This window comes from Lepisosteus oculatus, chromosome 13 (assembly GCF_040954835.1).
Source record: "Lepisosteus oculatus isolate fLepOcu1 chromosome 13, fLepOcu1.hap2, whole genome shotgun sequence".
Taxonomy (NCBI): Eukaryota; Metazoa; Chordata; class Actinopteri; order Semionotiformes; family Lepisosteidae; genus Lepisosteus; species Lepisosteus oculatus.
The window spans coordinates 6,877,629-6,889,957 of NC_090708.1; the positions used below are offsets into that span (position 1 = coordinate 6,877,629).

A 12,329-nucleotide genomic window follows, 5' to 3' on the forward strand; every position below is an offset into this window, starting at 1 on the left:
GAGCCTTGGTGTCAGTGGAAGGCTGGACACCCTTAATACCAAGACAGTCTGTCATACAGTCCGCCAGTCATGGGCTGATTGCATGTGGTTGACCCAGGATCTCACAGCCAAATCCACACCAGCAACTGGTTCCAGCAGCTCTCGGGCAGTTTTGAGGTTCCACTGGGACTTGCAGAGAGCCCGCAGATAGCAGAGCCTTACCTTGGTCTTCAGGACAAGCTATTAGAAGTGTTTGTTTTGTAAGGGAAGCTTATTTTGGGCCAGTGATAATAACTGTAGAAGGCAGTATTTCCACTCTTACTTCACTGTGCAGGCCTGTCTGCACAACCGCTAGGGGTTGAAATCATCAGCCTCCAGGCCAGAGGACACAGTCTGCCTCCGACCAAAGACATCTTTTTTCCCCATATACTGTATATTTTTATAGGATTATGAAATCAAATTTTCCTTTTTAATTGAGTTTGTTTTCTGATCACATGTTGTAGAAAGTTTGTATGTTTTACTCAAGATGAGTAATACACACTTAAGCCACAATCCAACATGAAATTTATAGTAATGTCATTTTTTTTTCTTCAGATGGGTGATTTTCATGAATTTACTTGTGTGGATATAGGGAACCTGGTCTTTTTTTCAAAGGGAAAGATGGAACAGAGCTTAGTCATGTTAATAAATACAGACATAAGCACTGAGTGTCTAAACTAGCAGACGTTAGGAAATGCTGTAAGTCTCGGTAAAACCAGAACTGCAGTAATATTGAAAACCAGGAATCTGTGGGGGAGGGCTTCTGAAGGATTTGGCAGCATTCAAGCCCTATGCACCTCAGTCTGTTGGTATAAAGGTATTGCCAATTTCTGAAGCAACTGGCACACAAAAGCTTGACTTTTGGCTATACTTCACTATGTCATAATTTGCTGAGAAAAGTAATTCCAGGTGCAAAATGAACTGTGCTGACAGTTTTTATCCCCAAACACCTGGAGCATAAATGCAGTACTTCAGGTTCTGTCTGCATCGTTCATATGGACTGCTCCACCTCCAGAGATTGCAGGAACAGAAGGACATATTTGTGAAATCAGTTCTGGATCAACCCAGCTCACGCTGCCTGAAACCGTCTTAGTCAACCGAAGTGTTGATATTCGCCTGAAGCTTTTTTAATGGTTTTCCATTAATACAAAATTAGAAATGCATGTGGGCATTTCATTACACTTAATCACTTGTTCCTATAGAAGTCTTCTGCTGGCACCCCATAACATAATTTATCTTGATATTCCCTCGCATAATACTCTATGTAACGAGTTTTAGAGTAGACCCACAAAGCTCGCCGTCTTTCTGCAGCATGGGTGTTTAATGAGCTATTCTGGTTTCCCTGAACTTATAAAATGCCCTCTTTCAAATGATACGCCTGGATATTGAATTATTGAAATAATTCGATTCGACGCCTAAATGACGTTATTGGAATATGTTTGATTTAATAAGCATTAAGATGATAAGCAGCAAAATCATTTACCGAGGAAAAGTAAATCGGGAGGCTGTTTAACAGTTCACTGCTTACGGTTACTCCATATTGAAACAAAATATTATTTCGGAAAATACAATAACAAGGAGCACACCAGACAAACTCCTCTGTCAGGGCCTTTTAAACGAAATTTCTAAGGAGGTGTCATTTCCTGTTGACGAAGTAAAAGCGGCGTTTCGTTCTCCACTCATCTCGTCCTCCAGCTCCCAGGGAGGAGTTCTTGAAAAGCTAGTAAAATAAACAAGGGGCGGTAGTTTGTCCACACATGGTATAAATGTAAGAGGGATAACTGTGAGATTTTTAAAGACGTAATATATCGATGTATATTTAATTAACTCGCTACGGAAGTTTTTGAAGGCTTTCGTAGTTTGTTTGTGTGTTATGCACTGAAACGAAAGCATTTTGGGAAATCAAAAGGTAAGGTTCTTCTTACAGGTGGGGTTTGGTTACAGCTAATTCGCGGCGCTGGCTTTGTTGGGTTTGAATTCGCTACACTTTACGTCGGGTTGCTTAGATAATTAAGGGAAAACGACGTGTTTGTAAAAGCTTGCACGTGGATAAAAACACTTTTTCAGGGTAGCAGTGAAACAAAGTAAACCTTATTTTCTGGAATTAATCGCTTGAAAGCAGTCGGTAAACGTTCCTGGTTACTATAGTCAGAACTGCATTTTTTTTAAAGACGCAGAAGTGCCCAGCAGTTATATATTTAGTACAACCTATAGCCTTTTACCTAGAAGTTTAATTGTCAGCCATTTTTTAAATGTATGTGTAAATGTATAAAATGTCTTTGTTGGATGAACACATTTGCGATACTATTTCAGAATAGTCAAGAAATTGTTTCACTGATCCGGAAGGTTCTTCTCTCAACCAGTACAATACACATATTGTACACAATACAAATATCTCTTTTCCAACACCTCAGTATTGTTGTGTGTAAACAAACAATACATTCAAAACGCTGTAAAAGTTAAGAAACATCGTGTGATAAATTGCAAGAATACTTACCTTGGTGAAGGATTAAGTTTACCATCTGACACATTTCGAGAAACGCTTGAAAATATTTTGCACGGAAGGACAAGCGTTTAATTTGTAAAACGTAGCTGAACAAATATTTTATGCGTTGGTCTGCTTTAAGTGGGGGTTCCGCCTAGATCGTTTTCATTTTGGAGAACATCATTGTAGCCCCGTCTGAACGATTAAATGTATATTAAAGTTTTTAAGGTGTGAGGAGAAAGGGAGGGATCAATTTTTTTTCAGCTTTGTGACAATTATTTCATAGAATTAGTGCTACAACCGTCGGACACCTAACCTCGTAAACCATTTAAGATTTTACGTTTTTAAACGACGTTATTCTTTTCCTACTCTTTTCTTCTGTACGGAATTTTCAAATTCCAAATTTTTCAGGTAAATTAAAATATTTGCGCTGTTTGACTTGCAAAGAAGTTGAATGTTATCTGACCCCCTTACTGACAACTACATTTTAATTCTGCACATCAATATTTGTAGTGCAAGGCACTACAAATATTGTACTTTGGGGAATTTCAGACTACTGTAGAGGAATGATTCACAGTGAAGTTACCATGTTATTTTCTATTCATATCAGCCGTTTATCTTTGCTGTTCATAGGACGTTTTATTAAAGAACTGTATTTGTAAAAGGATTTGAATGATTTTGCAGTTTAATGATGATGCATTGAAAATAGTATTTGCAAATAATTTTTAATCTTCTTGCAAGAGACTATAACTAAACTTTCCCGCAAGCTACTTCCTGTAATGAACCCACTGTGCACAAATAATACGTAGTTGTTTGAAAACGGAAATATCTTACCCATTAGAATATGGCTTACATTAGCTGAAGAAAAAATAGTTGAGCATTTTATGTACAGATTACCAATTTATCTAACAGGGGTAAAGGTATATAATTCTTTCCCCTTCTGAGAGTTTATGCAATATTTCTCTAGAAACTAGGTAATTGTCCAAGCAGATATTTTCTATAAAGAGAACCAACGTTTCAATGTGCCTTCAAGAAGTATGTGCAGTGTTGAGCTTAATCTTTACTATAAAGTATACAAACATAGTAGTTTGAAAAGCGAAAAGCTGAGTCAAGTTTGTCTGATAAATGAAATTCACAAATGAATCATTATTTGGGTCTTTTTGTTTCGGTCCTTGATGTTTACCCATTCTTCATGACAGCCAAGCATTTGAATATTTGGATCTGTATTGGTGAAGGCCTACTCATAAAATATAAAAGTGAACAGAACAGGGAGGTGACAGCTGGCAAATGAATGTACCTAGGATGAGAAGCTCCTTAAGTGCTGCGTGAGTTATCTGAAAGATGGGAAAATAAATGATAACCATTCTGACATCTTTTAAATTAGCTGTGTCTCAAACATGGCTGCTGCTCATTGCTTTTGCTTGGGTGTATGTTTTCTGTATGGTTTGGAACATGCTGTAACATTAGCCTTGCGCTAGTGGTTTCTCTGGTTACGAAATGCTTAAATTATACATCCACGTATATTTACAGTTGATCTTGCAGAGCCAGACAAAGGTTTGTGAAATGGCGTTTCATTGTGTGGTTTTATTTTTAGCCAAAACAAAAGATGTAAACTATGCATTTCTATATCAGATGTTTAACATGTCCCTTTTTTCCTGTGAATTGCAACCTTGTTTTTTCTACTGTTTGAACAGTTGAGCTCTACTACATGGAAATGTGATTATATATTATTTATGATTTAACATTTTTGCAGGGCAGTCGTCTTTAATATATCTTTATGTATTTCCTTCTAGGTGTATAAATAGTCCAGAATGGGACATCTCTCCCTCATCCTGCTGTCCCTGGGCATGGCGATGTCCACTGTCTATGCCCAGATCCCAAGTACTTCTTCCTATGGAGAGCGGGGCTCAGACTTGGGGATTCAGCTGTTTGCCCAGGTTGTGAGGTCCAGGCCACAGGAAAATGTGGTTATGTCTCCACATAGTGTGGCCAGCATCCTGGGAATGCTGTTGGTGGGAGCAGAGGGCAACACCAGAAGACAGATTCTGACAGCCTTGAGATATAAGAAGCATGGTATGTGGCCTGGTATTGCATGGTATTGGGTAGCACATTTTCTCCAGTCCACACCACGTTATTTTAAGTCATCATTCTTTTTTAATTGTGATGCAGTTTATCTTACTTTTTCACTAGGTCAATAAAACTGTTTTATCACTATTTCAGCTTTGCCTGGACTTGCTTGTTCACCTTAATTCAACATGATAATGATGCAGATGTGCCAGCTGAATAATTTTTACAGAATTACAGTGATCTCTGCAAATCAAGGATTGTATTTTTAAAAAAAGTCAGTAATATTGAAAAGAGATTATATTTCCGACAGTGATGCAGAAGTGACAGTGATGTCTATCGGTTGTTTGTATCAGTTATAGATTGGCTACGAGACCATATTTGAGGACATCAGTTTTATTTATGCAGATGTATTGGAGACGTTCCAGAAATATATTGGTTTAATTAGGTAAAATCAGTACTTTCTGCTACTTTTTGGTAGTTGGTTTAAATAATTTTGCTATCTGTGCTTAATTTCCAAGGGCCTTATAAAATGCTGAAAAGACTACACAAAAATCTGACTTCCAGAGAAAATCGGGACTTGGTGACCATAGCCAATGCGATTTTTGCTCAGCAAGGCTTTAAAATGGAAGACCTCTTTGTTTCTACTAACAAAGCCAATTTCCAGTGTGAATCAAAGAATTTAGACTTTTCTGACACCAGCGAAGCTGCAGATTCTATCAACAACTGGGTTAGAGATCATACAAAAGGTAAGTTGTCAGACTGCAAGTTGTTTTAAACATTTCCCCATACATCAGTGATGAAGGGCTGTAAAGCTGAAACATGTCTGTGATCACTAGAATGTACTGCATTAAAAAAAAAAAACTGAAAGCAAAATCGTCTAAGCTGTTACAATTGACTGTGTACCACTTCTGACGTTCCTGGGATTTTGGTGTGTTAATGTAATCGTCAGTGAAGGAAGACTTGTTTTAATCTGGCATTATGCCCAAAAGATTGCTCAACACCCACATGACCACAAAACGGGAGCAGGTTGTAGTTTTAAAAGGGGCAAGGTTATTGTCCTTTTGTAGATCACTGAATCATTTCGTAGATCTAATTTAAATACTTGCAATTGCTAGCCTCCTTTATTTTGTTTCTCCATAATGAAGAATTCACTGGGATAGCCTAGAAAACTTCAAAAATCCACACAAGCTGTTCAGCACCTGTTTAGATGAACTGCAATGTAGGCATAGGGTATATAGTAGGAGTAACTACATAAAAGTGACTGATATATGGTGGTTTGTTATTAAAGGCTTGTGTAATTTTTTTCCCCTCTTTCAATTAACCTCATTTAATAAGTCTGTTTCTTTTGTCAGCACTCATGTTCAAGTAGAGGCATAGGCTACGAAAAGTAGTTACAGTATTCATATTTTTTACTCTGTATTGTCTTCATTCACTTTAACATGGTGTCTGTTTGCTGTTTCAGGCATGATACCTACAATTGTCTCTTCAGACATGCTTGATGGGGCTCTCACCAGGCTCGTAGCAGTAAATGCCATATACTTCAAGGGCTTGTGGAAATCACGGTTTCAGCCCGAGAACACCAAGATGAGAAATTTCACTGCAGGAGATGGGAAGGTTTACAGAATTCCTATGATGTCACAGCTTTCCGTGTTCAACATTGGTAAGAGCTCCTTGAGATTAAGGTTATCATCCAGGATGTTGGAACTTCAGGCATGCAGTACTGCCGATTGGGGAGCTCAGAACTAAATTGCATGTTCGGTGGTAAGATTAATGAGAAACAACAGCTGACAAATAGAAGTATTTCATACAATCAGCAGTTTACATGTCTTTTTTTTGTTTAATGTATAATTAGGGCTGCAGTGCTGATCGAGTGCTTGTTTCCCTAGGCTTGGCAAGTACCCCTTTTGGCATCAAGTACAAAGTCATCGAGCTGCCCTACCATGGAGACACTATCAGTATGCTGATCGCAGTGCCTTCTGAAGACAGTACTCTGGTCTCTGAAATAATTCCCCACATCAGCACCATGACCATTCAGAGCTGGACGAAGCTTATGAACCAGAGAAAAGTACGACTTCTCCTGCCAAAGTAAGGTGAACCACTTTGAGCTGCCTTTTAAGATATGATCGTGGAATGTACATATTCTAAAGGCCCTAACATGTTCAAACTGTTTTCTGGAAGAATAGTTTTCTTAAAGCTGCCAAGTTTAAACCTGCTTCTCCCGTTTCACTATAAAGATTTGGTTTTTGCCAAATCTGTTTTTATTCAGTTTGCAAATGAAATAAGCTTCCTGTTCTGGGTATGGAGACTTCTTTTGAGATTCAGTTTATCAAAGCTGTGATAATCATTGCAATTAATTTATCAAATTGACAGAATTCACACTTATTGTTTCAGTGCTCCATCATGGTTGGGGACTGCTTTTGTAGCAATAAAAAAAAAATCCCCCATGATGTCACTTCAGTGCTGTGCAATCCATTTTTACAAGTTGTGAAACATGTGGCAATGCAATACAGCTGTTGTGTTTAGAAAGTCTGTTATCAATGCCGGTCCCTCATCTTTTACAGATTTACAGTGGAAGCAGAAACAGATTTGGAGGCACCTCTCTCAGCTCTTGGTATTACAGATATGTTCGATCAAACAAAAGCAAACTTTAAACAAATAAGTAAGTATAAATAAATGCTGGTACAGCTGCTTTAATCCGCTTGAAATATCTTGGTAGATGTCTGACCTTAGGAACCAGTGTTCCGTTTTGTGTTAACCCTTGAAGTTAAAAGGCAGTTGTTTTTCCTGGTTTAATGTTGGGGAAACGCACAGTGGTGTGGCAGCTAGCACTCCAACAGCTGTTGGGTCCTGGTTCTGGTTCTGCCCGGTGTACCTCCTGTGTGAAGATTGCAGGTTCTCTCTGTGCCCATGTGGGTTTACTCCAGGTGCTCCAGTTTCCCCTTGCCTCCTGAAGACAAGCTGTGCAGGTGATTTCGTGTCTATGACCTGTAGTGGACTGGCAGTCTTGTTCATCGTGGAGTTCCACCAGGGCAGACTCCTGGTTACCCAGCCATTATTGTCAATAAGAGGCTTTGTAATGATTTATAGAATCGCATGCCTTTAACGCATGCATTAAATAAAACTATATGGTCTACTATATAAAAATATATGGTCACGTCACTTTTGATATGGGAAAAATAAAAATTTGCTAAAAGCTCCTCGTGGTTTAAAATGACTCTTTACTAGCTGTTATGGCTGGCAGGTCTATAGATAGACAAGTAGGTTAACCATATAACTCGTGTTGATCAATGAACAGGGACAGCAAGGGATTTTAAAACGTGCCCTGAAATGGAGTGACTGACTGTTAAATTATGTATTATCTCTTGATTGAGAGCTGTTTCTTAATTAACATGCAAAAGAGACATTTTATTGTAATTCATTCAGTTATTGATATAATAACATGATCAGGCTTCTGTTAAGAAATTATACATAAAACCTAATTTCTCTTCAAAATATTGATCGCCGGCAGGAGCAGTGAGTAGGTAATCTTAATTACAAGTTAAATGAGAGTGGACATTAAGCACTCATAACCATCAAGATGTAGATCTTCATTTAAAACGTAACCTTCTTTTCTGTGACAAATAGAACAGCCTGTATTGGACACAACACCATGTTCAAAAGGACACTTGATTTACAACTCCTGCTTTTTTTCCCCCAAGTTTAAAAGCATTTTTAAACATACACGTAACTTTTAACCTTTTCCATGTCTCTGTCTTTTCCTCATTCAGCTTCATATCACCTTGAAGATGGCTGGAAAATACTTCCATGAGTTTACATTTTAAAAGACCTTGTAATGTAATTTATTAATAAAAGTTTTGGTTTTTTTACATTTTTGCTGTCTTCTTATTGATAGGTTCAGAGCCCCTCCATGTATCGAAGGCATTGCAGAAATCCAAAATTGAGGTGACTGAGGATGGCACCAAAGCATCAGCTGCAACAAGTAAGATTCTGACTTCTGCAGCTGACAGAGTAGGCCAGGGCTGTCTGATTCTAGGTTTGCACGGCTGGTGTGTCTATTTTCATTCAGTTCTTAATGGCCTAAGTCTGTTAAATTTAGTCCAGTTGCTTTACAGTTAGCTGTGGCCCGATTGTTGTTTTATAAGTACTGTTCTATGAAGCCTTTGCATCTGGACCTGATGGGGTTGTAAGGTGCTTTTGAATCAACAGAAACGCGTAGAAAACCTGCAGACAGACCAATTCTCAAGGATCAGGATTGCACATTCCTGTAACAGACCCTTATTTTTATGGTCACAGGAGCATGTTGGATTCAGTCACTTAGTACTACAGATTTAACACAACCTTAATTGCATACTTCTCATTTATGGGACCCAGACCCATAACCACTATAGAGTAATCTGCATGTGAGTGATACTTGAAGCAATTTTATATCAACATTTCAATAACTAAAGGGCTTTGACCTTAGTATGCTATTTGATGCTTTTTAGTTTTTTGTATCAAATTCCATTTTTCTCTCTCAAGCTGCAATTTTACTGGCCCGGTCATCACCCCCATGGGTCATTGTGGACAGACCATTCTTGTTCATCGTTCGACACAAGGCGACAGGTAGAGATTTGCAGAACCCCGTTCTGTCTTGCATTCTCCTTCATCCTCTCTTCTGAATGATCCATGCTTGATTGATTTTCAAATACTGTACATACTGGCTGTAGAATTTAAAGTTTCACAATTATGGTGTCTTTTTTGTTTTTGTAATGTATTTCTAGGTCTGTACAAACTAGAATATATTGCTATAAGCCACCATCCTATTAATATCCAGTACAATGCAAACAAGTCTTTACGCGAGGAGCTTGTGTAGAGAAGTTAAACTGTTAGACAACACGCAGTCTTCTCCAGCAATCTCAACAGAGAAACAAGAGACACCAAGTACTAGAGCAGCTTAATTTTATTTTGGCAAAGACACTTCAGGCGTTTGTAGATGTTGGGATTATATAGGTGTGCACAATTAATTTTAGTGCAGTAACTCGGAGAGAATTACTGGGCTGTGTCACAGAATCGGCATGGTCATTGCAAGTCTTCCTCCTCAACTTTTCAGAGCTGAACTGGGCCGTGCAGGCTCTGACCTGGAGCTTAGTGATGTCACCCAGCAGCTCTTGAAGAATGGCATGTCATCTGTTCTGTGTAGAGCTGCAGTGCAGTAACACAGACTTTGCCAAAATGGAAGACCTAATAATGTTAGTCATCACCGATGCACAATAAAACTGATTTTGCACTGTTTGCAAATACATTTAACTAAAATAAGTTCAATAGTTTTGTGTAAATGCAGTAACAGTTCCCACCTAGCTGCCTAAAGCAGAAAGATTTCCATAAATATGGTAATAACCTGGCTTCACTGGCATTGACACTGGCATCTGGTAAAATAAGTGATAATTCAGTTTTGATGAGCTGGAGGGGGCCTTTTCTCATTGAATTAACTGTCTGACTTTTGGTGTTTTTCAGGTACTGTGCTCTTCATGGGCCAAATTAACAAGCCTTAGATCATCACTGTGCTGAGAGATGAGACACAAACAGACTACCTTACTTTGGTTCTATTGCCTCCATTGTCTTGCTTTCTAGTAGGACCACTTGCTATAAGTGTTAAAAGAGACTCTTCTAGGGCTGGTGATGATTTCACACAGCTTCATTATTGTGGCAAATACAGTAGATTTATTCATGAAACATCCCTGCATTTTTATAGTGCCTTTGCTGTGTTGTTTTCATTCAAAGTTCATATCGTTTGATATCCATTTTTTTGCCCTTTTAAAATATTTTTTTAGTATTAAATATTGGGTGTTACAGTTCAGTAGCTTGTACATGTAATTTATTTCACAGAAGCAACAGGGATAAATCTCAAAGTGTTCAAGAAAAATGAGTGAGTAAATGTCATCAAAGTGAAACAAGTGTTTACTGTAGAGAAACAAAATTGTAAACTATGGATTTTGTTCTGACTTGACTTTCCTAAACATGTTTTTTATTTGGAGTAAAATGTGTGTAATCAACTTTATATCTTTCAATTAAACCTGCTTCTTCACAGATCAAATTATAATGTTTTTAAATGCTTACAAACCAATACTTAAAGTAAAATATTGAATTGTGCTGTTTATTTATGCACTGTAATACTTTAAGATCCAAACGCAAATGGAATCTTGCCATTGAGTGAAGTTCTCAGTTCATTTGAGGTATACTACAGAGAAATGTGTTTGAGCAAACCGTAAGCAACAATTATGAATTTTTCTCCAGGCCAATTGTGTAAAGAATTGAAATTGGTTTGGATTTTGGATTGGTTTGCTTTCCCAATAACACACTTCTTTAGCCAAATGACACTTGTGAACCAAGTTTGGTGACTGCATACACAACATTTTGGTTTTTGAATCCCTAGGGATGTCATTTAATTATCTCTAATGTTGCAAAAGTCAAAATCTAAGGTAATGCATTTGTTTAATAAAATTTGTTTTTTATTTTATTGTTAAATATTCGTATTGTATTTGGTCACATTTTGCATTTTTTTTGTGCTTGTATTGAATAGAATTCTTAAAGAATAGTTGTGGAAACCGCAACATGAATTGTAAGTTTTTGTATAATGAAATCCTCAACAGTATTACAGTGAATCTTACCTTAATACAGTATGATTAATAAAACTTTCAATAATCGCATTTTGCATTGGAATGTTTCCTTTGAGTGGGAAAACCTTTTTTTAATAATTTTAATCTCCTGGATTGTGGTTAAAGGAGTTGTTTTTTTTTTCTCCAGCAGTTGTAGTGGACTTCTACATTCTTAATTTCTCAGTGCTGTCAGTGAACTATTAGCTAGCTTGTGCACTTTCCCCCAAACAGATTAATCTATTGAAATGATTTTAATTAGATGCAGTGAAAGATGATTAGGACCGGGTGAAGAAAGAAAGTAAAGACGTGTGAAAGAAGTATCATTTTGCAAATTCGTTGAATCGGCACACTGGGTCTGTGAGAAAACTAATCCAAGTCTGCTGAAGATGAGGGAATCTTTAAAAGTGCAAGATGACCAGTTTCAAAAGTTAAGTCTGTTAGACAATGAGGTTGTCTCATCTGAACTGGTAAAAAGATGAACCAGTTTTTCTAGTTGCTAGCATCTGGTTGCATAAAAATGTTAAATATGGATGTCTCTGTAATTACTGTACTGTATGTCGCTGTGGATGCTGAGCAGGTTTGTGCAACTTGCTTGAACACAACTTGAGAGGAAAACTTTCCCTAAGATGTATTGTGTCACTAAGCATGCGCCATTAAAATCTTTCCTACAGATCTTGTAGAACCACATCCGTGTTTTACGTTTTAATTTGTATTGGTGTTAATGACGCAGGCATCTCTAAAACGGAGCAAGACTGAGCACGCCACTGTGTGCATTTGACCCTTTAGAGATCCCGACTTCTTGCAGGGAAAACAGGCGTAAAGGAGAACGCGATGCGTTCTGGTGAAGTCTGGATTTTGAACTCTTGTTTCCGGGGATCAGACCCTTCCGTGTGGCGTTTGCCTGTTTTCGTTATGGGGCTGCATTTTGTTCCTGCAGGGGCTTCCTTCCCCGCAGTCCGAAGATGAGCGGTCTAGACTGTCTAACAATCGTATCTAAATTGTCCCCGGGGTGTGTGTCGGTGCCCTGTGGAGGACTGATGTTCAGGGTGAATGCTCCATTGCGCTCACTGCCTTCCGGATTAGGCTTTGTGTTACTGCGAGCCTCTGTTGGAGTAAACGGATAT

General features: G+C 38.1%; 1 protein-coding gene across 1 annotated transcript; it reads left to right on the forward strand.

The window, feature by feature from the left end:
- The first annotated feature begins 1,766 nt into the window (after positions 1 to 1,766).
- On the forward strand, positions 1,767 to 11,892 carry serpine2 (serpin peptidase inhibitor, clade E (nexin, plasminogen activator inhibitor type 1), member 2). The gene is made up of 9 exons (XM_006637618.3): positions 1,767 to 1,927; positions 4,297 to 4,576; positions 5,089 to 5,316; positions 6,033 to 6,230; positions 6,457 to 6,655; positions 7,132 to 7,229; positions 8,463 to 8,549; positions 9,089 to 9,172; positions 10,064 to 11,892. The coding sequence occupies exons 2-9, from the start codon at positions 4,315 to 4,317 to the stop codon at positions 10,099 to 10,101; spliced, it is 1,194 nt and encodes a 397-aa protein (XP_006637681.3). The 5' UTR covers positions 1,767 to 1,927; positions 4,297 to 4,314; the 3' UTR covers positions 10,102 to 11,892.
- The last annotated feature ends 437 nt before the right edge of the window (positions 11,893 to 12,329 follow it).

Coding starts and splice junctions, on each gene's coding strand:
- serpine2 (XM_006637618.3), top strand. CDS start 4,315: ATGGGACATCTCTCCCTCATCCTGCTGTCCCTGGGCATGGCGATGTCC. Junction 5,317..6,032: donor GGTTAGAGATCATACAAAAG/GTAAGTTGTCAG, acceptor TTGCTGTTTCAG/GCATGATACCTACAATTGTC. Junction 8,550..9,088: donor CAAAGCATCAGCTGCAACAA/GTAAGATTCTGA, acceptor TTCTCTCTCAAG/CTGCAATTTTACTGGCCCGG.